The following is a 26,330-nucleotide window of genomic DNA, read 5'->3' on the forward strand; positions in this document are numbered from 1 at the left end:
ATTTAGCCTTTGGGGATAAGGTTGCAACATGACCAATCCGTGTAATATTCATGGTGTATTAAGTTATTATTAAAGTTAGGTTAGAGTTTGTTCGAACGAACAGGGATAGATTTAATTTTAGAAGTAGGAATGGAGAATGGTTAGTATTTACCTCAGTTCGACTCATAGCCCAAGCCCAATATAGAGCTCCTCCCTTCAACACGTAACGAAAAGTTTAAATTATCTTATTGGCTCATTTAAACTACGTCTTGATGACGTTGCAGCCAGGGTACGACGAAAAATACGTTATAACTTTTTACCTCTGTCGCTATGACCCGCCTCTTCTTTCAAACCCTTCCCCCGTCCCTTGGAAGGGGGTCCGGGACTTTGACGCGCGCCCAGATTACTCTGTTCTCCATTCCTACTTCTAAAATTAAATAAATCCCTGGTTAGAGTTAGTTCGAAGTGGTCTATTTACTCGTGCTTTTAAAAATTCTTCTTTATTTTTCGACCCCCAGAGCGTTTTGATGGCGCATGCGCTACGCCGAGTGTCACTGGCAACTTGTGACCCTGTTCAAAGACACTTCAGTTTTTTGGCTCGTGAACCCAAGGGAAACTCGAGACTTCAGTATTGTCACGCTTTTCTTACTGACACTGCGCAACAGGTAAGTAATCCACTTATACCTTACTTCCTCCGGGGTATTACCCCACTCTATAGTTGATGCCCCTCGCCCCCCCCCCCAAGAGCTAGGGGATGGCTGGCGAGCTTTTAAGTCCTGTTGTGGATGGATCGCTTATAAAAAATGTACCTTTTATTGTTACGTTTTACCTTTTCTCCCCCATCCCCCCGAGTCGAAATGTAACTGAAATATTCAGAACGTTTTTATCTAAAGCAAACCAAGTAGCCTCCGATATGCCATTAGCTTTTAGGTTTCACGGTAAAAGGAATGAATTTAGGCATTGTTGCTAAGAATCTTGTATAATTTTCGTATTTCAACTTAAAGAAATTTAGTTTAAAGTTCGTGCGCGGACTGTAGTGGGTCCAATTTACTTGTTATTGGGGGACAATCAATGTTTGGGAGCCTGTATCTCCGTAGAACCATAAGTTTATAAGATATGTTAAATAAGTATGACACTTCCTATACAAGAGACTTACAGGTCGTGCTAGTTTGAGAACGACAAGCGAGAATTGCAGACTACACTCGGTGGTTAATTTTGCAGGACTTCCATCTTCCTATTTAGTATTTTAGTCTGTACTAAGCCTTTGACAGCGCCTCATCAGGCGTCTTTTGACGAGAATCACTTCATTTCAAGCTCTCAGTATCCAGTGATAAACTTACGGAACATATCTTATGAGCTTATGGTAGAAATAAATCTGTAGTAGAACTAAATCTGTAGTAGACCCCCATCATGTTTTTTCATGACCTTTCCACTCAGTTTGACCCCTATGAAATTCATATCGGCAAGACTTATAAGAAACATTATCTTTATGAATTATTTCTAAAACGTTCCTATAGATGTCGCGTTTTTACCATGCAGATCTGTATATTAAGTTTTAGAATAACCAACCAGTTATGAAATAATATGTACACTTTAAGGGGCTTAGAAAGTACCCCAAAAAATTGTTGATAAACCGGTTCTTATTTGGAAGGCTTTATCGCCTTCCAAGTCGCTTAAGAAGCTTATAAATAAATGCCTTGGGATTTCTTTGAAACAAGGTTTGAAGAAAAGAGAAAAGAAAAAAAAAGATTACCTCGGGGCTCAAAATTTAAATTATTTTTCCTCTTATTTGTGACTTCCGGTTGGGTCAACCCAACCAATTATAATTCAGTCTGCGTGTTATTAAAATAATTATGCCCCGCCCACTTACTCTGACCCCCCTTTCCCCCCCCCCGCCGGCCGCCACCAGACCAGAGAAAATTGGGTTGAGAAATCATCGGAACCTTCTATTCCACTACTGTTGTCTCTGAATTAATAACTTATTTAAGTTAAATACAATTTGAATTAATTCAGTGGGTTTATTTTTATGTGGATATTTTTCTCGGGTGGCCTCTTCCTTTCTAGGTTTAAATTTATTTATTGTAAATACAGCTGCCTTCTCGTCAGGGGTCTGGTCTGGCCATGCAGCCAGCCACCAAAGTGGTATGGGCGCATACATGCATGGGAGGGGTTTATTTGGGATATAGCGTGAGAAAAAGCAGCTTGGACCTATACTGTCACTTACAGACCGTAAGTGAGCGGTTTCCCCATGCGGAAACTGCGATCCTCGGAACAAAGGAGCCCTTTTTAGTCTTTTTCGTCATGGTAACTAAACGCACCAAACCCCGGCCCGCCACCAGTTCATACGGATGGCTTTACCAACTCTAAACAGTAGATGGTGATGGTACCGGTTCCCTAGTATAACGTGGATTATTTTATCGGTAAACAAATTTATTTAGGAAATTCATAAACGAAACGAAAAAAAAAATATTGCGCCACGTGGATTCAAAGTAAGATTTAATTTTTTTTTATATTTATTAGATTTATCTACGTGATTTGAAAATTAATAAGTCTACAGTGTGTTTTACAAAAAAGGGTGGTTGTTATAGCAGCATGTTGTATAGTAAGTACAGTGGGGTCGGGCCCGCGGAATATTTCCCTCTTGGCCTTTCTCTCTCCTAATAATAAAAAAAAACAAGACGGCCCAAGGGCTCGTAATAGTAGCCATATCGCACGAGTGAATAGCCCCTCTATACCCTACCCTAATGAGTGGATAACCCCTCTATACCTTACCCTAATGAGTGAATAGCGCTATCTTTTTCTATGCTTAATTGATTTACCGTGCATAAAATCAGAGTTAATAGCCCCTCGATTCCCTACTCTAAACAGTGATTAAATAATAACCGTATAAATTTACTTATGCTGTAATTCTAATATTCCGGCGAATCGAAGAACAGATAGTTTTTAGTGATAATCCCCTCGATGAGTTTACATCATTGACTTATGCCGATGCACACTTATCGCATCTTATAAATTTCTAACAAGGACTTATGCCCAGAAACTTTTGAAAGAGAAAGTTCAGTTATAGTGATTACGCATTTTAGTGATTATCCCCTCGAATTACCTTTAGCAATGCTAAAATGATCAAACGCATAACGCTCATTTAACACTATGTTAGCTCTATCTAAACCAGCATTTGAATTAACCGCCAAAACGTTCCAGTCAAACATAACATAGATGACGATAGCTACCGAACGAGAACGGAGCGCGGTAGGAAACGGGGAAAATCGTTATCTATATAATTAGCACATACATAAAAAGAAAATAAATATAAAAACCCCAAACATACAAATTCATAAGTATCCGACCCCACAGATAAAAATTCAAAAGTATCCGACCCCACAGATTAAGAGGTACACCACCCCACATCACCCCGACATTTTAGAGATAAAAATAAATGATAAAAAACTCGGAGTTTCTATCGAGTCTCTATGGTTTAGGGGTTAGAGTGTTTGTCTACTAAGCCAGCGACTCGGGTTCGATTCCCGGGTCTGACCTGAAAAAATTTTAATTAAAATTAAATCTCTAACCGAGCCCGGTTACCCCATGGGTGGGTTGTGGTAATATAAAGTTCCTTTTAAGCTAAAGTCTGACGATAACGAAAGCGAAAACTCCGGCCACGACTACTACTAGTACTACTACTACTACTACTATTACTACTACGGCTCGGGTCAAACTAAGAGCCTATCGTATACTACGATATGGCTAAAAAGTACAGTGGGATGGTTTGGTTCTTTAGGAAATTATAAATTTTGAGTCGAAAATGTGCTATACTTTTATGGCATTTCATTGCGATAGTTTACAAGTTACTAACGTTGGAGTGTTTTATGGATAACCCCTTAAATTTAAATGAGAAACTGATGACACAATTCTTATTTAATTAAGGGGCCATCCGTAAATCATCAATTTGAGTCGAAATGTTTTATACTTTTATGGCATTTCATAGCGATAGTTTACAAGTTACTATTGTTGGAGTGTTTTATGGATAACCCCTTAAATTTAAATGAGAATCTGAAGACGCAGTTCTAATTTAATTAAGTGGTCATCCATAAATACTTTAATGTTCGTAACTTGTTTTAGGTGGTGATAGAAATATAGATGTTACATTTAGACTCAAAATTGAAATTTATTTCCCATATAGAACCAACCCATTCATGTTCTTAATTCACTCCAATAAACACCCCAAATCTTTTACTACACCCTGTATAATTTAAATAAGACTTAACTAGTAATTTCAATATAGCGTTTAACCTCGGAATTTTATGTTCGGTTAATCTTAGGGTTAAAAAACTTATCATAACTTAATATTTAGACAAAAAAAAAAACGTCTAAATTCCGCTGGGGGCCATTCCACCTTAATAATAATTTAAATTTCGTGTCAGATGGTTCTTCATTATTCTTCTAATTAACGTTTAATGCATTGTACCTTATTATATATAAAGGAAAAATATCTACACACATTCTTTTTTAGACTTAAACGCTTTCTGTCTCTATATTCATTTTTAATTGAGAATCACTGGATCGTAAAATATTCCAGGGGAATTTATTTTTTAAAATGAAAATGGAAGCCCATGAGAACGGAACACATCTCAAGGTCACAGCCAGTTTGGCTCCAAAATGTTTTCAAAAAAGAAATTTTATCTCTTGAAAAAAAAATGTTTTTAGGATTTTTTTAATTTATTCAGAATTGTTATATCATCGACCTCTTTCAATATTTTCTTTTTTTTTTTAATTTGTTTTAAATTTTTTGGTAATTTTTTAAAACTGGTTCATCACGTGATAGGCTTTTCTTTTTTTTTTAGGTTGGCCCTTTTTCCTGCAAATAAGCAAAAGTCTGGAATTCTTTAATTTTTATTTGGAAACCAGTCTGGTTTATGTAACGAGGTTGTTTACGGCGTGTGCCAATCAAAAGCCGCCTACTTATTTTATTTTTTTTTTTTTAGTTTTCTTTTGAGGAGAGGGTTTTACCGTCGTGATTTAACAATTTTTATAATTAATGGGTTTATGGTTAGGTTACGCCACCAATTACAATGGAGGGTAACGAGTTTTTGAAGAAATTGCTTTTATTGGAACGCTAACTCTTTTCAAATTCGAATCTAATTTAAAACTGAGTGCGTTTTTGAATGAAGTTTGAAACAGAGTTGGAAAAAAAATAATGTTTCAAGGTCGTTTTTAATTTCACGTGAAAAATTGAGTACTCAATCATTATGAAGCTCGTGAGCAGCTGAGTATCCGAGAACCTCGTGAGAAATTTCACGTAAAAATTTGAGTGCTCAATTATTATGGAGCTCGTAAGAAACTGAGTATCCGTGAACTTCGTGAGACTTTTCACGTGAAAATTTGAGTACCCAATCATTATGAAGCTCGTGAGCAACTGAGTATCCGAGAACCTCGTGATGCTTTTCACGTGAAAAATTTAGTACTCATTCATTATGGAACTCGTGAGCAACCGAGTATCCGAGAAATTTCACGTGAAAATTTTGAGTACTCAATTATTAAGAAGCTCGTGAGAAACTGAGTATCTGAGAACCTCGTGATGCTATTCACGTTAAAAATTTGAGTACTCAATCATTATGTAGCTCGTGAGCAACTGAGTATCCGAGAACCTCGTGAAAAATGTGTATATATATATCATACGAATTGTAGATATTCCTTTGTTTTCCTAAGAACCGGTGGCAAAATATAAACAACTGATCTCGTTAGATTTAATGATGACAGGCTCTTTTGTCCGAAGCAATTTTGAATTGTTTATGTCAAACGGGCTTAGGTTAGTGTTGAAAGCTTTCAATTTAGGCCGAAGCGGGGACATATCTAAGAATGTCAAACTTGGCTTTTCGTAATATTGACAGTCGGGAGAGAGAGAGAGAGAGATAGAGAAAAAAGAAATCCTCTTTTCATCCCAAATCTTTCCAGATAGTTCTTACTCATCTTTACCTGAGTAAGAGTGGAACGAAAAAAAAGTCCCCGCCCACTCTTATATGTATTTACCAATAGTTTAGTCTATCGGGAGTTGACAACATCCTTTTTCAATTTCGGGTGCTTTTAGCCCATACGGGTTCAGTCAGCATTGGTGAAAGCCCCTTTTAGAACTTGAATCCTCTTGAAAAATACTTACGAAAAGGGTCAGACCTTTCCTTTAAAAACGAACTTTACGGAACACCCCTTTTCCTTTAATACTGAGAGGTTCCAAAACTCGGGTTTCGATTAAAAATTATTTTGCTGTTACTTGTAAATATTTGAAAGTGATTGATCAGTTTTTGGTTAGTTATCTTTTTGGGAAAAATTTAAACTCTATATTTTTAGCTCTCCGAGTGGCGATAACGTCACGGAGAGGTATTACACTGGACGTATCTGTGTGTTAGTCTGTCTGTCACCGTTGGCAAATCGGAGCAAACGTGTTCGCAGAAAGAAACTTTTGGCTTCTACTCCATTATCATCGTTAGGATTAAGAAGTTCGTGACGATCGGCTAGGGTTCCGAGAAACGTCTAGCCTCCCAATGGTAGGGCTTCCACCAAAAGTTCACGCAATTGCAGGTTTTATTATCGTTTATTGTGAACCAATCGCCTTGTAAACCGTAAATTTCCGAAAATTGTTAAAGAGGCATACGCTTGAATTCAAACGTCAACAATAGCTATGTTTAAAATTATTTTAGGTATAAAGTCTCTTAAAACGATTTAACTCGAATTAAAGTAAATTAGTGACTTATAAAATAATTACAATCAATTATATTTATTTATTTATTTATTTAAGAAAAACCTCTTAATTGCGTCTCGACTCGGAGAGGTTTATTTTGCTTTCCCAACTTGTTAAACGTGCTATAGTAATAAAGTGTCGTTTTAATATGGGAAGGTAATTGTGTTGACAACGTCAAAAAGAAAATGTTAGACACGTGAAGTTCCTCCTAAACTAGCTTTGAAATCCTGATAATAATATTGTTTTATCTTACCTTTAAAATATTACTAAATTTGGGATAAATATAGAAGAAAATAAGTTGGTATTGGATACCATAAATTGACTTTAAAATTATAATTTTCAAGATGTACCTATTTATAATTTAAAGTTAGTTAAGACTTAATGAATTAGTTAGGTACCCCTCTGTATGTTAGCATGCAGTTACTTGGAATTTAAGCGACATAGGTGGTCCGTCAAGGTATCTTCTTTTGGTTCCACAAGGTCAAATTTAGAGGTGAAATATTTAGGCCCAAAAAAATATGGTCTTGGCTTCCGTTCTAGACTGGTTTTTGAATCCAGGGTTTTTTTTTATTTATTTATTATTTGAGGTATGGCAGACGCTATCTTTGACTGTATTAGAGGATATACGGTGTTGCCAATACTCTATTGTGGTTGGTTGGTTAGTGGGTGTGTAGTAATGACAGGCGGGGGAACGGGGCTTTACCAAAGACCATCGCATTCCTGGCAAGCAACGTCCCAAAACCATTACAATTACGTAAAATGAAAAGAAATTCTTCAATTACAATTAGTTACGCGGCGTATTGTGATGTTTTAGCTACAATTACCTAATTGTCAAGTGCGCTTTAACAATCGTAATTAGCGCTGTGTTTTTAAACTGTCCTTGAGTTATTTATATATATATAAATAGATATAAATTTAATTTCAAATAGAAATGCATTATCACAATAAGCAAGTTGATAAAATATTTAAAGAAAAAAATAAAAAATATAAGAAAGATAATTTTGCAAGCAACATTTCAATTTGGTCAAATAACAATAATTAACATTTAGTAAATCTTGGGTTCCCCTTCTCTATCTCTTTATACAGGGTGTTTAAAATTTCTACGACACTGCTCCTCCACAAGGGATACCCCCCTTTTTGGATGACCCCCTTAAATTTAAGTATGAAACTCAACAAACAATGATTTCTAATTGAATTATTAAGGGGGTCATCACTAAAACCCCTTAATGTTCCTAACTTATATTAGGGGGTGCATTCCTTGTGGGGGCAAAATCGACTGGTCATAGGTCATAGAAGTTACATACATTTTCGACTCAAAATTTTGATTTCCCATAGAACCATTCCACTCATAATTAATTACCCACCCTTTTTTTGGAACACCCTGTATATTCGCAAGTAGCATTCTTAAATTTCAAGAGGGGCAGGCTCCGGGGTTTGAATTAAAAATGGAGGTCGGTTGGGGGGGCAACCAACAAGAAGAAGTGGGGGGGGGGGTAGAATAAATACCGTACATTCCTGTCTGATATGGCGTTTAGTGGCAGGTTACTTTTATACTTGCTTGCTATTGCTATCAGATGGTTAACTTTCCCGGTTAGGGTAATTCTTTTTTACTTCTTTTTTTAGTGTGGGTCTATAGGGGTATCAATTTTCGCCCCGTCTGCCCTCGGGCTAACTAATTTTAAATTTAAAAATGGGGGGGTTGTTTTGAGATGGCTTGCGATGTCTGTCAGGCAATGAATGTACTTAATGTTAAAGATGGCCATAGTCTTCGTTGCCATTGGGTCTGATGGACACTGGTCAATGAATCTCGTGATTTATATCGATATAAGTAAAAATCCTGACTGATACTGTGGGCATTTCTCTAACTTTTTAAGCGAGTTTTCCCTAGTGATAACTGTCGTCTAAAGAGTTGTTGTCAACCTCGTGTGTTCTATGAGAGCGTAATATCTAAATATGTGATTAGTCATATGTGTCATTAAACCTTGAAAGAAAAGCGGCGAATGTTTCGTGAATTCCCCCTCGTGCTAATTAAAAACAAGGTGGGTTAATTAAAATTTTACCGTTTTTAATTTTCACTAGAGTGATAACTTTTCGAAAGGGTTAAACTGGTCAATAAGTAATCACTTGCTTTATAACTAAAGACGGTAAAATTTTAACTTGACCACCTTGTTTTTTATTAGCACGAGGGGGATTCACGAGACATACGCCACTTTTAGTTCAAGGTCTGATGACACATGTAAATTATAGCCTATTTAGGTATTGCGCTCTCATAGACGGCATGAGGCTGGCATCAACCCTTTAGAGGATAGTTATAACTTGCGAGCCGATAACTCGCTTAAAAAGTTTGAGAATTGCCCTCCATTGAATGAACGCTAAGTCCAATTCAAGCTACCTCTTGTTTATTTCTTAAAAAACGTCTTGTCTCAAATCTTACAGAGATCTGGGATATTCGTACGTTGGCTTCCCTCCCTCCCCATAAAAGCTAGTCTGGGTTCCACCAAGGGCAGTTTAAGCTAAAGCTAAAGTCTTCATTCTTTCCCAAGATTGGGACGGGACTCGCGCGAAAACAGTTTCTTTCGTCCAAGCTAAGCTCGAATCGCGTAGGTTTAAAATCGGCCAACTGCTGTAAGAGGTTAACCCCTTATTTGACCCCCAAGTTGAAATAGCTAGAATTCTAACCGGGGTATATTAAGTGACTAGCCTTGTGTTTAAAATTAGATCTTATTAGTGCTTCTTCTTCTGTGTGTCGAAAAATCTATTTACGTTTCGTCCCATTTAAGGCAATGTGTTTCGGTCTTCAGGAATGTTCAGGAATTTCGGGACTTTTTTAACAACATACATTGGTCACGTTTTTCTAACATTTATGACGCAGTAATGATTTTGTGTTAAACTTGACGCGTGTTTTCAAAACTTGTCAACCTTAATTATAATTATTTAATTAATTAACATATGGATTAACTTAATTTTATTGGGTAAGTAAGTTTAGTTTTGAATTTATTCGTAAATATTTAAGTTGGGTTTGAGTTTGAGTTTGAGTTAGTTTTAATTTAGATTATAGGCTTAGCGTGGATGAAATTTTGTGTGGGAATTGTCAAAGTTAGGGGACGTTTGTGGGGAGTAATTAGGCATAGCTTTGAGTTGAAGGGTTAAAGGTCTATTAGGGTTAGATTGCGTTTAATATATATAGGGAGCTGCCATAGAGGTGTAGCTTAAAATGGCTCCTCCCCTTTCCACCAAAATGGCGGGACTCTTTACAGAGTGAAAGGCTAGAGGGGGAAGGCTCATGATTGACTAAGTGAGGGTCTGACGCTTAGTAGGGGAGATTTTCACCCCTTTACCCTTACCCACTCCCTATAGTGTGCGGACAAGTGTTTCCGGTGTGAAATTTAACCGCGCTATCTACAACAGATACTGAAAAGCTTGTAGTATTCTGTTCGATTCAGTTCCAACAATTACCCGAAGAGATGCTAGAGACACAAATTATTGGCAACCCTGTTAACTGAATTTAGACAAAGTTAAGAAACGGGGGAGGAGAAATTCTCTACCCTCTTTAGTGCAGTCGCATCATCTATTATTTAGAGTTAACTCTCGTCTATTTTAGACCTAATTCTCCATCATCGTTACACTTCATCTCTTTCTTTCTTTTTGTCCCCCGTTTAAGATCAAATTAAGTTCAAGAAGCCCCTTTTTATAAGAAACCAATCAAAAATGAGTAATCCCTTTGCTACCCAATAAAAAAGTTAAAAGAGATTTGAAGGCAATTACTGTATTTCTTTTAGAATCAAAGAAAAAGCTCGCTTGTACTTCTTCCACCCTTCGGAATAAGGGTATAGTTATACCTAGCCCTAACAATCGGAGGGGTTCGCCCCCCGCTACAAGTTGTCATTGGGATTTCGAATAGAAAACCTTTAGAAAGAAATTGGGCTCCTTGTATGTTTTTTATCAGATCAAAGTACCAATCGAAAGAAGAAGTTCGAGTCGCGCTAACAAAAGTTGGAAGAACTCTGAGATTGCTAGAAAGGATTAGATACTGAATGCCTTCCGTCCTCCTCTTGAAAAAAAGAAATCTTTATAGTAACTAATGGGTTAGGGTTAGCTATACCTTGCCTGTTTTTCATCTGACACTAAGGTCATTTTTTGGTGGTATTAAATGGACAGAGTCGTATATATGGTTTTTGGCACGTCATCCTTAGTTAAACGTCACCCATTTAATGACAGTCATTACGTCATCATCATACCAGTTTTTTTTAGTAGTAGTAACCATTTAGGCTTAGGAAACGTCGACAATACAATACCTAGTAATTCTTTTATTTGGGAGGTATTAGGCTTAACATAAGTTTATAAGATATGTCCATAAGTATGACACTACCCATACTTCGCAATGCTAGAGACTTACTGGGAGCGAGAACGACAAACGAGAATTGCAGACTGAACTCTGTTAATTTTGCAGGACTTCCGTCTTTCTATTTAGTCTGAACTTACTAAGCCTTTGACAGCGCCCCAGTCACCAGGGGGCATCGATTTTCCTTAAATCTACCTACTTCACTTCATGACAAGCTCCAGTTTGTGACCAGTGACAAACTCATGGAACATATCTTATGAACTTATGGATTAATGACTTGGCAATATGTTGTAAATTTAGTCTTAGCGAAAGTATTTAATGGCTAAACAGTTTCAACTCTTAAGCCTAACTCTGGTTTTAAAAATGCCAAGGTTTAGCTAAAGAAATTTTAGAATTTAAAAGAGTTCTTGCTCTTTATACTTTGGGATGCAAATTTTAAATTTATAAGTTCAGGAATTAAAAATTCCCTTAGTTTCGTTGCCTTTAAAGTGTCATAGCTAATTGTAATTCAAAAACAAACTTAAGCCTAATTATTTTTTTCACATCCTCCCTGTTTTCAGCTAACTAAGAAAATATTTACATTATTTTACAATTTGACACTAGAGAGCTCTTAAACTATAGAAGAGCCGGCCGGGCCAACTGGGAGGTGTTCCCAAAATTAAGAGAACCCTTTTCGAGTCCGAAAAAGCCATTAGCGAAGACACACACGCAATTATATCCCAAGTTTTCTCAGCTTTCTTTTATAATAGAAAAAGCAAAGGGCCTTTTGAAGAATTTTTATTTTTCACAAAATTTTATTTTATCTCGAGAATACAATGTTAAGAAAGGCAGGATCCATTTAATTAATTATGTTGGGGGAGTTAGCTTTCTATTTGGTATAGATTCATAGTGAGAATAAATCTTATAGAGGAAGGATAGCTCACTTTAAAACAAGTCTTACTTAGAGAAAGTGCATGCCGCGTTTTCAAAAAAAAATAAGGCATTTTAAAAAGAGTAAGTACTAGGATATGTTGTTAAGATCCTTTTTTTCTCGGGTATTGCATTGTACTTGTCCCCATCCCTTAAAGTTTTAGACGAAAGTGGCAAGTGCTTTTCTATTTCTTAAAAAATACTTAAAAGAATTTTTCCGCTAAGAGTTAGAACTTTTAAAGAACTCGAAAGAATTCTTATTTAATTTTTCTTTTAGATTTATATAAAACCAATATTTTTTTCTATAGATGGTGCACATGCACTAAAGGGGGGCTAGAGAAATTCCCCTGCCCCGTTTCAGGGTTGCCAGTAATTTGTGTGTCTAGGATCTCTTCGGGTTTGGAATTGATTTGAACGGAATACTACAAGCTTTTTAACTCTCCGAGACGTCACGGAAAGGTATTACACTGGACGTGTCTGTCTCTTTGTGTGTGTCTGTCACCGCGTTCGCAGTTGGAAAATCGGAGCAAACGCTTTCGCAGAAAGCAATGTTGGCTTCTACTTCATTATCATCGTTAGGTGTTAGGATTTACGCGGCGATCGGCTAGGGTTACGAGCAACGTCTAGCCTCCCAATGGCAGGGCTTTCACCAAAGGCTCACGCAATTGCGGCTTTTCTTATCATTTATAGTGAATCAATCGCCTTATATACCCTAAATTTCCAAAAATGGTTAAAGAAGCATACGCTAGAATTCAAACGTCAACAATAGCTATCTTGAAAAGTTTCTTAAGACGATTTAACTAGAATTAAGCTGAATTAATGACGATTAAAATAATTAATATCAATTAAATTTATTTAATTAATTATTTAAGAAAAACCTCTTAATTGCGTCTCTATGTTCTCGGAGAGGTTTATTTTGGTTTCCCAACTTGTTAGTATCTGTTGTGTTGATCGCACATGTCACAAATGACTGGCAACACTTTAGTATATTTTAGAGCAAAATTAAATTAAGTTGATGTGTTTTAGTTTCATCATATCTTGGGTGGTCCCCCTGATAAATTAACACTAAATAAAAAAAATATCACTAGGATATAATATTTCCTTAGTGATTTTTATAAAATGCTAAGATATATAGTGTTAAAATTTATTGATCTTTTGCCCGAATAATTTCTCGATTTCTATGTTAATTTCTTGTTAATAACTCGTACCTTGTATTAGTCATGCTATCGAGAAATCCGTAAAACCAGTTTAAAAAAGGTAAAGGGAACTTGTCGAAAGTTTCGAGGCGGACGCGGCGATCAAGTCATTTTTTTTCGGTTTTACTAATTGAAATAGTTCGACTTGACGAATTTTGTGTAGACTGTAAAAGGACGAGGTGCCTCTCAAATCTTTTTGTAACTTCACGTCTTTTCTTAATGTTTTGCGGTTTTTTAAGCTTCCCCTCCCCCTTCACTGCTCCCCCTACCTTTACCTTGAGGGGCAGTAATTACAGAGGTAACAAGATTGTCAAGACTAAATTAGAAATAATTCGGGACCTGAGAATGATAAGGAAAATTAAGTAATTCTTAAAGGGGTAGGTAACCCACAGTATCGGGACATACAAAGGGGTTGATACATTGCCGTCTCTGCGCACTCTCAGGGTCCAAAACGCCTAGGGCGCAGGCGCCATCATAGACCAGAATCTTAATGGCGATCCTATATTAAAGGTTTCTTGCTTTATAAAGTGCCCCAAAATAATAAAGAAAGGATAAAAAGCTAGCAGACGACAAGGTCTTGGAGAAGGACGGTACAATGTAAACAATTAAAATGAGTATGACCGCTTGGTCTCATTTCGCTAAGCCTTGGGACTAATGTTAATATTTTTTGCATCTATTTAAAAGTAAAGTTTAATAAAGTAATTAAAAATAGGAAAAATAAAGATTAGCGTGTTTTTAAAAATTGTGAAAGTGATTCAAGGAGTACCCTTCCCAAAACCGTCACGTTTTTGACACTTAATAATCTAAATAACCCCCTAAACCTTTCTTACAATAAACAGCTTTAAAAAGATCCTTCAACTTTAGTTAAAATCAGGGGTAAATACCCCTGTTAAAATTTAATATTTGTTCTCTCTCGCTGTCTGTTAATGAGCACCGCGAAAATTTAACGCCTGACTTAATAAGTTACTCGAGTTCATAATAAAAAAACTTTAATCCCATGATGATGATAATGACGTCATCGCCTTATGAGCGAGCGTGTCACGGAACTTCTTGACCTTGTGCCAAATTCCATCGGGGATTTATTGGGAGGAAACTTTTATTAGAGATTTTTTTATAATAAAATTCTCACGAATGAAAATATTTCTTAAGTTTAATCTTTTTTCGGGTTTGTATTTATGTCTTCTTAATGCCCATTCAGACTAGAGTTAAATTCTTAGGTTCCTGTCGGTCGCGTCTATATACGTTCATTTCCCGTTTAGACTCCAGAGCAGACGACTTTAGACGAGTTGCGTATATTTAGTGATTTTTTGAGTCCAGACTTTTGAAGTACTAAAATAGACGAATTCAAAATGACAAAACACAGAGCCAGTAATCCTAAAACTTTTCGTATGTCGTCTGCTAAGGCGTAGCTGATTTGTACATGATCGAGTGAGCTATGGCTAATGAGAAGGCGCAAAGGAGGTGGTGCCATCTCGACACTACAGCCCGCGACGAATTTGAACAATTCTCAAACTAAACCGGCAAAGAATCTTTTACGTATAGTCGTTGACACGTGTCTAACTAAGCCAGGAAAGCGACTTAACCGATGTGAACGTAGATTTTAGTCTATAGTCTGAAGGGGCCTTAAGTCTGAAATAAAACGTGAGCATTTATAATACAGCCGTCCGTCCTTTTTCGCGCGCCTTAAGTCTGGTATTATGTGGGATGAAAGATCCTGGATACGCTATATTCCTTTTAAAATGACTTTATACCCAAGCACGATGATCATGTCACGATTATCATTGCGTCACAGTGGGCTTTAAGATCTCTAAAACCGCGTGCTTGGGTCAAATCTATAAAGGTTTATACAGTGTGTTTCAAAACGGGGTAATTATTGGAAGTATAGAACATTTCCGACTGAACCATCCCACTGTATTAAGGTCCTATAATTTCCCTCCATTCTTGGAACACCCTGTATTACGGATTTTCTTTCACGATTGGTAAATTATGATACGTAACCTTATTTTATTTAGTTTTATCAGGGATAGATTTAATTTTATAAGTAGGAATGGAGAACAGAGTAATGTGAGTGCGCGACAAGGTCCCGGACCCCTTCCCCGGGACGGCAGGGGTATGAAAGAAGAGGCGGGTCATAGCGACAGAGGTAAAAAGGAATTACGTATTTTTCGCCGTCCCCGTCAGCAACGTCACCAAAACGTTAAACGTAGTTTAAGTGAGCCAATAAGATAATTTAAACTTTCCGTTGGAGGAAGGGGCTCTATAATGGGTGGTCTATGAGTCGGACTGAAGTAAATACTAACCGTTCTCCATTCCTGCTTCTAAAATTAAATCTGTCCCTAGTTTTATTTTAAAAAAATGTAATGTATGAGAAATCAAACGAAAGAAAAGACACGGCGCGTGTTTTTGAGCGATTGCTTACGTTATGTTTGAAACAGAATTTATTTTAGAGGTACTGGGGAGAAAGTGTATGAAAATGGGAAGGACACGAGGGTTGAAAGTATAGTGAAGCTTTATTCACTTGTTGAACAGAGCGGAAGAAAAGCTTGCACGCTTCCGTGAACTGGCGCTTTTCATTCAAATGCTAAATAAAATGCCAGAATCAGAATTATAGGCCATTTGCAAGAAGCGATATCTAGTTTACTAGGGAGAAAGGATAAGATGCCTAAGTATTGGCGCGCCATAGTCCCAGTCCCCCTTCCAAAATAAAAGGGGGACGTAAAAGGAGGCCGGGCTATTTCGCTGCCTCTCCTCAGTCGGAAAATACGTGGTAATTTTCGTCATTCGCGTCGCGCTGCACGTGAGTTTTCAAGAACCAATGAGATGCTGGTTGTAATTTAGAGGCGGGGATTAACTCCGGAAAGACTACGTTTGGACTGGAGATAAAGCTAGAAATGTGGGGCGAATTTATACCTTCTTCCTAGTAAACTAGATATCGCTTCTTGCCAGTTGTTTGTGTATTTCATTTCTACCCTCCCTCCTTTTTTTAGGAACTCTCTGTAGTATAAGGAATGCTGCATCTGACCACACGCACGCAACCAGCTTAGTAATTCACATTGAAATATAAGATACAAGGAAGTTTCCCAGTTTTCCTTTATTGTATTTTTTATTATATTTCTAACCTATTGTTAGAGAGTATCTATGCGCGGATGAATGTGTTACCATTATAAATAGCTAACGCAAGCTATATTGGTGTTCAAACTGAGTATGGGTGTAGTTTTGCCTAGATATAAAGTTATTCCTCGATTAAATTGGCATACGTTTTAAGACTGCTATTTCGGATATATTAGTATTCAAGCTGAGAATGGGTACAATTTCACATACGGATAACGAGGTTTTCTTCTATAAAATGGACTTGTTTTAAGACTATTATTAATGATCCGTATTGTTTACATTTTATTATTATTATTATTATTGTTATTTAATCTATATATTATCAAGAACGTATCCTGAATTCGTTCTTGATATTATATGACAGGAAGTCTATTGTAACGAAAATTAACTAGATGGTAAATATTAAAATTGTATTTCAGGCTGAGGAATTGAGTCGACTTATTGGAGACAGTTTCCGAATGGCTTTTGCTCAACAGTTACAACAGCGCGGGCCAAGTACCAGTACCGCCACGGCGCCATCGCCCATCGCCACTTCCGCCGCTTTCCTAGATCTCTTATGTGAAATTCAGAGCAATAGATTAGACGTAAGTAGCTACCTACTGGCGCAGCACGCATCCCCAAGTCTATACTTGTCAACTTAATTACCTGATAATTATTAACAGAATGTCAGTGTTAATGGCAACCACGCTCATCCCGGTATCAGTTCCAATTCGTGCTCTAGTTTCGTAAATTGTCCCGATTCACCCGGACCATCCGGTTTACACCGTTCCAAACGATCCTCGCCGGTTTGCACCGGTGCCTCTTCACCGGTTCCTGTTCGGTGCAAAGAGCAAGCGTCTTCCTCCTCACCTAGACGCGCTGCTAAGCAATCTCAAGAAATGAACGCCAATGATATAACCGCCGCCGCCCAGAGATCTACGACACAAACGGGTCAAAGTTCAACAACGTCTTCAACCTTCCATGGAACTTCCTCCGAAAGAATATGGGTAAGTCAGTTTATATTAAGTTCATTGTACAAGATATTAGGAAAAAGAGTGGGATGTTTCAATGGGAAATGATCAATTTTGAGTCGGAAATGTTCTGTACTTCTATCAAATTTCGCCCTTAAAGGGAGGGTGAAGTGGAAAATCAAGTGATTTTTTTTTATCGATTCGTCTACATATTATAAGACCATTCTGCATAGTGAAACATTCAGGAAATACTTCCGAATTATTTTAAAATTCAAATTAGGTTCAAATTTTAAGGATAATTTTAAATAAGCCCCTCTGACCAATCGCGTAACTCCCTACCTTCCTGTTAACAAAATTCTCGTGGCACGCTCAATGTCTCACTCCACTATTTTCAAGTCGCGCGCGAATTTTATCAAATCTCGTGATAAATTTCATTCGACACGGAACTTGCCACGAGAATTTAGTTAATAAAAAGGCAGGGCGTTACGTGATTGGTCGGACGTCCTTATTTAAAATTATCCCTAAAATCGGAACCCTAATTTCAATTTTAAAATCATTCGGAGCTTGTATTTCCTGAATGTTTCACTATGCAAACTTGTCTTAGAATTAGAAGAATCGATAAAAAGAATCACTTGATTTTCTACTTCACCCTCCCTTTAAGGGACGCCCCCTAACACAAGTTGGTTTTTTAAGGTCATACCTTAGGAATTTGTGTACCCCGTCTTAAATCTGAATTCGTTATCACCTAGGACCCTAGGTGACAGAAATTTCTTATCAAATTTCCATCCCTTTTTAATCTAATTCATCGCAAAGTTCAAATTAACCTATCTTTGAATTAATATTTTCAAGAAATGGCACTTTCTACGCCTTACCCTTTATAAACCCCAATATAAAAACATACCCATCTGCCATATCAGTATTCCTTATTTCGAAAATATCTTTTATTTATTCCTTTTATATCAAAAAAAAAATTCTCTTACTCTTTGAAGCGAGTTCGAAATAAATTCAGAAGAAAAAGAAAAATCGCCCGCTAAGACTTGGTTGGGTACTTGAAATAGTTGAATATTTTGCGAGTTTCTAAGACCGGGGCTTACCTAAGTAGCTCTAAGGCGGACGTGAGAGAAAGAGTTAAAAGTACTTGAGGAAAGACTTATTTAAGATCTGGAATAAATACGACTTTAAAGGAGGAAGAGAGAACGTATGAAACCCAGTAAGAACCGCGGGGGCAAAAGATTTAGGGGTCCAAAAATCTGACGTTTTAAGGTCTCTGAGAAAAACCATTTTCTTAAATTATGCTCATAAACACTAAGACCTCTGAGCTGCAGTCGAGCGTAACCCCTTCTGTACTAGGAGATTTGAGGCATAGCCCACCTCTGCTCTAAGTGGAACACCCAGGATTTTACTAGGTGTTTGCTAAAAATAGACCAAAATAAATTTATCTAACGAATCATCAAAGAGATTTTATTTAGGTTAACTCCCGCTGCGTTTAAGGGGGTAACGGGTACCCCTTGATTTTTCACTTACCCCCCCCCCCCCATTTTCTTGGTTTTGAGAAGGAAATATGAATAAATTATTTATTTTATTTAATCATTAAATTCCATCATTATACAAACGAGGTTGTCATTTCGACTTCAAACTTTTTAGGAAATGTAATGTCGTTTTTGAGTCCGCGAAATTAATTTTTGAATTGGTATTCAAGTAAGTTTGGGTGAAAAAGTTACTGTTCGTATCATCAAGAAGCGATATCTAGTTTACAACTGAGAAGTATAAATTCGCCACATTTCTAGCTTTATCTCCAGTCCAAACGTAGGTCCATAGTAAATGCCCGCCTCTAAATTACAACACCATTGGTTCTTGAAAACACACGTCAGCGCGACGCGAATGACGAAAATTACGTATTTTCCGACTGAGGAGAGGCAGCAAAATAGCCCGGCCTCCTTTTACGTCTCCCCTTGTATTTTGAAAGGGGGACTTGGACTAAGGCGCGCGAATACTAAGGCATCTTGACCTTCTCCCTAGTAAACTAGATATCGCTTCTTGCTAACATATATAGTCGTGCCAAACCGAAATGCATCATGTGTACCGTTTATTTAGACTTAATATGTCAATACCCATGATTCCCTGCGAAAGCCTGCGCATTCGTGTTTTTAAATTGTTAATTTTTATGACATGGTACGTGAGGGGATATCGCGGTATGATTTCTTTCAAGTTGCGAATTTATACGTAATGTTAAATCTCATGAGGCTAAAAACAGTTCAGGAAAGCTGATTGATATTGCGCTGTAGCAGGAATATATACAGCTAATTGGAATCATTGTGTACGTGCCATTTTACCTCGCGAATAATCTTTCTCGCTACGCCTAAGAACTCGCGTTGCTATCATCCAATGAATTCGCAGTTTGAAAGACGTCAGAACTATGAGGCGTAGAAATTTACATGATGGAGATATGGGGTACACAATGATTCCAATTAGCTGTATGTATTCCTAACTTTAGTAATAATGTATCATAGTTTTCTTAAAAGACATTGGACGGTGGATTTCTTAGGTACAAAAATTGAAAGTATAGAAAAGTGCTGGTGGTACTTTAGGGAATCGGAAAATGATATACCTTCTTAATAGATTCTTTGAAAAAGAATTTGAGAGAGTTTTTGGGCGACACTAGCGAGATAAAAGGTTCCATTTTGTTCTGAAATAAAACTTCAAAAAAGGGAGCTAGGGACAGGGGTGGAAAAAAATCCATAAAAACTGAAATGTCTTAGCGAGAAGCGCGATCCTAACATATAGTGTTGTTAGTAAAAGCCCACCTCGAGGAACGAAAACCTCTTTTTCTTTGAGAAATCTCGTTAGTCCCTCGCTAAAAGAAGGGTCTAAAGGCATCTTTTAAGATATGATCTTATAGTATACTGAGAAGTGTTGCCAGTCAATTGTGACTTGTGCAACTCAACCGCGCTATCTACAACCGATACCATAAGTTCATAAGATATGTTCCTTCCATAAGTTTGTCACTGGTTACAAACTGGAGCTTGTCATGAAGTGATTGACGTAGGTCATAGATTCGAGGTAAATCGGCTCCTGGTGAGGCGCTGCTGTCAAAGGCTTCAGAATTCAGACTAAATAGGATTAGATGAAGTCCTGCAAAATTAACCACCGAGTGTAGGTCTTCAACTCTCGCTTGTCGTTCTCGAACTAGATCTCATTAAGTCTCTATCATTTCGAAGTATAGGAAGTGTCATACTTATGGAACATATCACTTATAAACTTATGCAGATACTAAAAAACATGTAGTATTCCGTTCGATTCAGTGATCAATTGGTCTTTGTATCTTTGCAGGCTAAAACCGTTGTTGGTAACGCGAAACACCATGACCCGTTAGCGGAACGCGGGGCATCAGCCGTGGCCGGTTTACAAGTACAGTCTTCCAATCAACACCACTACCACCGCGGTTCACCTTTGACCCCTAGACGTCATCCACCCCCTACGTCTTTCCCTACTAGTTCTACGAATTCCTCGCCATCGACTTCCAGAGGAGCTGATGTCGGCGCTTATTCGATCAGTGCCGAATTGTGGTCACCTAGCAGCGCCAGTAGTTGCGAGGACAACACGGGTCTGATGTTGACCTCGCCAACCGAGTTTAATTCCTGTAGTCAGTTCAGGGACAAACCACCTTTGGTTAAAACCTTGGAAACGTCTTGGACAACGATAGAACGGAGAACGGAGGACAGTACGGATTTAGACCAAGAAACTACGCCGGAAGTTGATAATGGTTTAACGCGTCATAGAAGTCATCTTAATTCAAAGGTATGTCTCGAGTACGATCAGCGAATTGTACACTTTGTCTATGATTGGTTAACGGTCCGTTGCTACGTCATAAACCACCGGAAATTGAGTTAAAACGCGAGATGCTTTTCAGAACCCTTTTCAACAACAAGGTGCTCATGCAACACACCATTCTATTTTATCCCCCGAGTTTTGAAGGGCGTTGAAGTACCTACCTTGTTTAAAAAAACTCCCACAAAACGTTTTCAATTAAACCTAAACGCTTTCGCAATTTCAGTACTTTCGTTATTTGTGTAAAGAAAAAGAAAAAACGCTAAAGTTTTGAAAGAAAGAAACCCATTTTTGGGGTTTGGGGGGGGGGGGAGAAACAGAAAATTAATGTACAGCTCCTAAAGTACACCAAGAATTTTTGCGTTTCTTAAACCTTGGAGGAGGTAGTCAAGCTGGAGTCAAAATCTCCTTCCCTATAACCAAGAAGTGATATCTAGTTTAAAAGGGAGAAGGTATAAGTATTCGCGCGCCATAGTTCCAGTCCCCCTTTCAAAATACAAGAGGGGACGTAAAAGGAGGCCGGACTATTTCGCCTCTCCTCAGTCGGAAAATACGTGGTAATTTTCGTCATTCGCGTCGCGCTGACGTGCGTTTTCAAGAACCAATTAGTTGCTGGTTGTAATTCAGAGGACCTACGTTTGGACTGGAGATAAAGCTGGAAATGTGGCGAATTTATACCTTATCCCTAATAAACTAAATATCACTACTTGCTATAACGAAGCCTCTGTACTTTACCCATCTACACAAAAGTAATGAAGTCCTCCCAGAATCCTCAGTATCGTATCGTTTTGATAGAATGGTACTGGTACTCAAATATCGATGATGCCCACACCCGTGCCTTCTACTCCATTTCACCTGTCTCCTCCAAGCTTAAACTGAAATTGCAGTTAGCTTAGAAGGTGTAAAATCCCTTGAGGGGGGAATTGCATATTTTTTTTAGCTTGAATTCTATTTCAATGTTTAATCATAAAGATAGGTATAGTTGGAATTATCTCCCGTAGGATTTTAGCGTCCGTCAGTTTGCTTCTCTTTTATTTCGAATGTTTTTTCCTTTTTTCTTCTTCTTTGCGCCGGTGGTGGGGCTTGATCCTCTTTCCATAATTAAACACCCTGGGGTTGCAACCCCGTTCACCCTCCCCCCCCCGTCGCGCCGTTCCTTTTCTTACCCCACTTGGTAATCCCTTCTAGATCTTAAGAGTTACGCCTAAGATATCCTGACCTAACCAAAAAAAAACCGCAATATCTTGAATTCTTTTGGCGGTAGTGAGTTCCTATATAGTTCCTAAGTTGGGGGATCATTTCATATCCCAATGGTAGTGTCTCTTTCTTTTCTCTGCAAGGGATTCCTTGGGTACAGCCTTACAGGGTTCGTAAGCAACATGGTTAGATCAGGGTGTTCGAAAAAGGGTATTAATTATGGGACCGAAGTACAGTGGGATGGTTCTATGGGAAATCATCAATTTCGAGTCGATCATTCTATATAGCGTTTATTAAATTCAAATAGGTTGTTCAAAGTGAGCCGGTGACGGTCGCTCTTCCCCCGACACCGACTATGACGTCAAAATCGTCCTTTCAAAGTCATTCGGACGATAGTAGGTCAGTTACGTCATCAGCTTCCTCGGAGATTAGTACGGGATTAGCCAATAGGACGGCTTCTCGAACTTCCAACAGTGAAAACAACCAACCAAGTAGCGAAGATTCTCAGTCAGAATGCTCGGCCGGAAGTACGAAACGTCGTTCCAACGCAACCGGAAGTAGTTCGGGCGCTAGTAGCGTGGCGGGTGCCACTTCACCACCTCCCATTCCCGAAAGGTCAGTATTTGATAATTATATGTTGTTTGGCCTATTTTTCTTTGGGATGTTTTAAGTACTTGGTTAATCACTTATATTAGGCCTAATTTTGATCATTACGACAGACACGACTCTTTGACGTGCCAGGAGGAAGCTGAGGAAAGGGAATTGAGAGGCGCACCGTGGTTTCAAGCTGGGATACCAAGGTAAGCATCTAGTCCGAGGCGTAACTCTTCAAGTAAGTGAAGAACCATTTATGAAGTATTATTTTTGTTTTAAACAGGGAAATCGCTTTGGAGATCTTAGCCCAAGAACCAGTTGGATCTTTTATGGTAAGGGAGAGTACTAGTAAGCCCGGTTGTTTCGCCTTGTCCTTGAGAGTACCACGTGACTTTCAACCAACTGGAATCGCCCATTATCTAATAATGAGGACTCATAAAGGCTTCAAGATCAAGGTAAGCTTGTTCATTTTAAAGGCATACCTAAGTTTCGCTTAGTTTCAATAAAATTCCTCGTAACTTTGGTCAAAATTAACCGATTTTGATCTAGTTAGGCTCATTTTGTAGATCGCGTCGAACTCTATCTAACTACATACTTAAATTTAAATTACCATTACCGCAACAACCGATTTTTTGCCAAAATTAAACTTTAAATCGTCGTCCGCTAACCCTAAACAAAAATCCTCCTAACTTTGATCTAAATGAACCGATTTTGATCTATTTTGCCTCATTTTGTAGATCGCGTCGAACTCTATGTAACTGCATACGTAAATTTAAATCACAATTACCGTAACAATCTATTTTTGCCCAAATTAAACTTCCAATCGTCGCCCGCTAACCCTAAACAAAAATGCTTGTAACTCCGTTAAAAATGGACCGACTTTAATCTAGTTTAACTCATGTTGTAGATCGCGCCGAGTTACAAACGTAACTTTAAATTACCATAACAGTCAGCCGCTTAATTTCAGGGTTTCATGAAAGAATTCTCAACGTTAACAGCCTTAATTACTCACCATTCTGTGATGCCGGAACTATTGCCTTGTCCTCTTTCCCTTTCGCGATATAATCCAGTCTTCCGTAAGCAAGATACTTCCGAAGACTTGGTGGACATTGAAGATCCCGATTATAACTTGCTGGCTGATTTCCGTAAAGTCATGTCGGCTGATCTCAAGGTTTGAAATGACAATTACCAAAATGAAATCATCAGGTAATCTATGTGTGTGCTGGTGGACGTATTGTAGGCTACAATTCTAAGCAAACACCCTTTAAAAAATAAAAATAAATGGTGCTTCGATGAATTCAATGAACGGTTTAAGTGTTCCTGGATTGAAAACAAGAAATGTGTTTTTGAAAAATTGTGTTGTTTCTTTTTTTAAAAAAAAAAAAAGGTGCGTGAAGAATTTCGCTAATGAATATTCATGATGAATTTTCATGAATATTTTCGTAAGAAATCAAAACTACAAATTTGTGATATAAATATACGTTTCAAAGTTTTAAAACAAAACAATTTAAAACATAAATAATAAACAAGAGGTCCCCAAATAGGAACTATTATAAAAAAAAACAAATAATTATATTAAAATCAAAGATATATTAGATTAATTAATTAATTATCCTAATTAGGCTTAAGTTTTATTGTTTTATTCCTAATTGCTAACTATTCCTTCATCTATCTTTGACTTAATCGATAGCTTCCAGCGTCTTTTGTATACGTCATAAATCTGACCCTATATGACCTTTATAAGATGTATAACGCGGTGTTGTTGTACAACATTAAACTCAAATTTATCTTACTTCTTTTAAAGTCAATAATTTCTATTCCTAATTTGACCTTTAACATCTGGAACGTGTCTTGTATTTTTAATCTAAATTACCCGTCATAATAATTTACCAGGGATAGATTTAATTTTATTAGTAGGAATGGAGAACAGAGTAAGCTGGGCGCGTGTCATAGTCCCGGACTCCCTTCCACGGGACGGGGGGACGGGGGTATGAAAGAAGAGGCGGGGTCATAGCGACAGAGGTAAAAAGGAATTACGTATTTTTCGCCGTCCCCGTCAGCAACGTCATCAAGACGTAGTTTAAGGGAGCCAATAAGATAATTTAAAATTTTCGTTACGTGTTGGAGGGAGGGGTTCTATACTGGGCTACCTATGAGTCGGACTGAAGTAAATGCTAACAGTTCTCCATTCCTGCTTCTAAAATTAAATCTATCCCTGAATCTACTTAATTTATTTCAGAGTTGAAGATTACAATTTAATTAAAGTAAGTACAATTACTATTTTAATATAATATAATTAAGAAATAGATGCCAGTAAACGCTTTCGTATATGGACGGGGTTACCATAGCAACTGGTTTGTTGTGATGATACTCTGTTATAACCACGCTATTTCGAAAAGCCGTTTTTCAACCCCAAACCTCCGATTTTAAAATTGAAAAATTAAACTTAATTTTGGAGAATGGATTCGCCTGATGACATCGGTGTCATTTTAAAAGACAGGTTGCGAAACGAGTTAGGCGGGACTGTCACCAATATTTTGAATAAACTAATGAAATCCCAGGATGACCATTGTGGTCAATTTCAATTAAAAGAAGATGAGCTGGTCAAACGGGCCGTATTAGAGGTGACCCAAACGGAGCGTTACTGGAAAACAAGTAATAATATTTTACTGGACAGTCGACGGTTGCGTCTGGAGCCCACACCGGTCCGTAGCAGTTATAGTTACCTCCCGAATGATCAAATAGAAGAATTAGGCGAGTTGCTGTACCATCCGGATCTCGAATTACGACTAAAGTCCTTAGATTACCTTCTGAGATGCGTCTCTAACGAAACGTTGCTGCAATTACCTGGCTGGAAACGATTAGAAAATGGACTTGGACTCAATTCCCTTCATAGGGTCTCCGTTTTGTCCGAAGTCTCCCTTCAAGTTTACAACAAGTTCTTGAATTCGACCGATGCCCGACTAGTCGGGGAAATATACAGGAGTTTATTGAAGACATTGAGTGTCCGAAGTACTTGGAATACTGAGGACAAGTTAGAGGACAGTCCCACGCTTAGAATTGCCGGGGTTTTGGTCAATTTCTTGCAGAAATTACCCCGGAAATGGGTGCGGTTTCCGGAAGTCGTTATAGACGGTATTATATCAAATACAGTCTACGCTTTAGATTCGTGTAAATGGGGTAATTACGGTAATCAAGGTGAATTCGGCTTAGCTACTTGTTTCGGGTATGTCGATAGGCATTCTGATTGGTTGAAAAATTTGTTACTTAGCGCCCCGGTTAGGTTGAAGCTTTTAAAGTACTTAAAGTCAACGTCCTTCGTTAAATCAGTCGTTGAAGTAATTTCGTCTAACCACGATCGGGTGCATGTTTACGATTTGTTAGCTTCAATTTCGGTCATTTGTAGATTACTAGAGTGTAAGGGAGGTTACGAGGTAATTACCATTACCGAAGACGTTACTGAATCCTGGGGTATTTGGAGCCAAGTAATT

At 37.8% G+C, this 26,330-nt stretch overlaps 1 protein-coding gene across 3 annotated transcripts in view; it reads left to right on the forward strand.

The window, feature by feature from the left end:
* LOC149651254 (uncharacterized) overlaps window positions 1-24,631 on the forward strand; it is a 56,316-nt gene extending 31,685 nt beyond the window's left edge. For 2 of the 3 annotated variants that reach the window (XM_089848078.1, XM_089848080.1), the window contains 8 exons: window positions 498-644; window positions 16,690-16,854; window positions 16,933-17,256; window positions 20,551-21,018; window positions 22,553-22,860; window positions 22,941-23,045; window positions 23,123-23,294; window positions 23,807-24,631. In XM_089848078.1, coding sequence (XP_089704204.1) covers window positions 498-644; window positions 16,690-16,854; window positions 16,933-17,256; window positions 20,551-21,018; window positions 22,553-22,860; window positions 22,941-23,045; window positions 23,123-23,294; window positions 23,807-24,016 — 1,899 coding nt within the window. In that variant the 3' untranslated portion in view covers window positions 24,017-24,631. The remainder of the gene's footprint in view (window positions 1-497; window positions 645-16,689; window positions 16,855-16,932; window positions 17,257-20,550; window positions 21,019-22,552; window positions 22,861-22,940; window positions 23,046-23,122; window positions 23,295-23,806) is intronic. The other variant, XM_089848079.1, reaches the window with a different exon arrangement.
* The last annotated feature ends 1,699 nt before the right edge of the window (window positions 24,632-26,330 follow it).

This window comes from Phalangium opilio, unplaced genomic scaffold (genome assembly GCF_054372755.1).
Source record: "Phalangium opilio isolate 3A_F unplaced genomic scaffold, DU_Popi_V2 ptg000082l_1, whole genome shotgun sequence".
NCBI lineage: Eukaryota > Metazoa > Arthropoda > Arachnida > Opiliones > Phalangiidae > Phalangium > Phalangium opilio.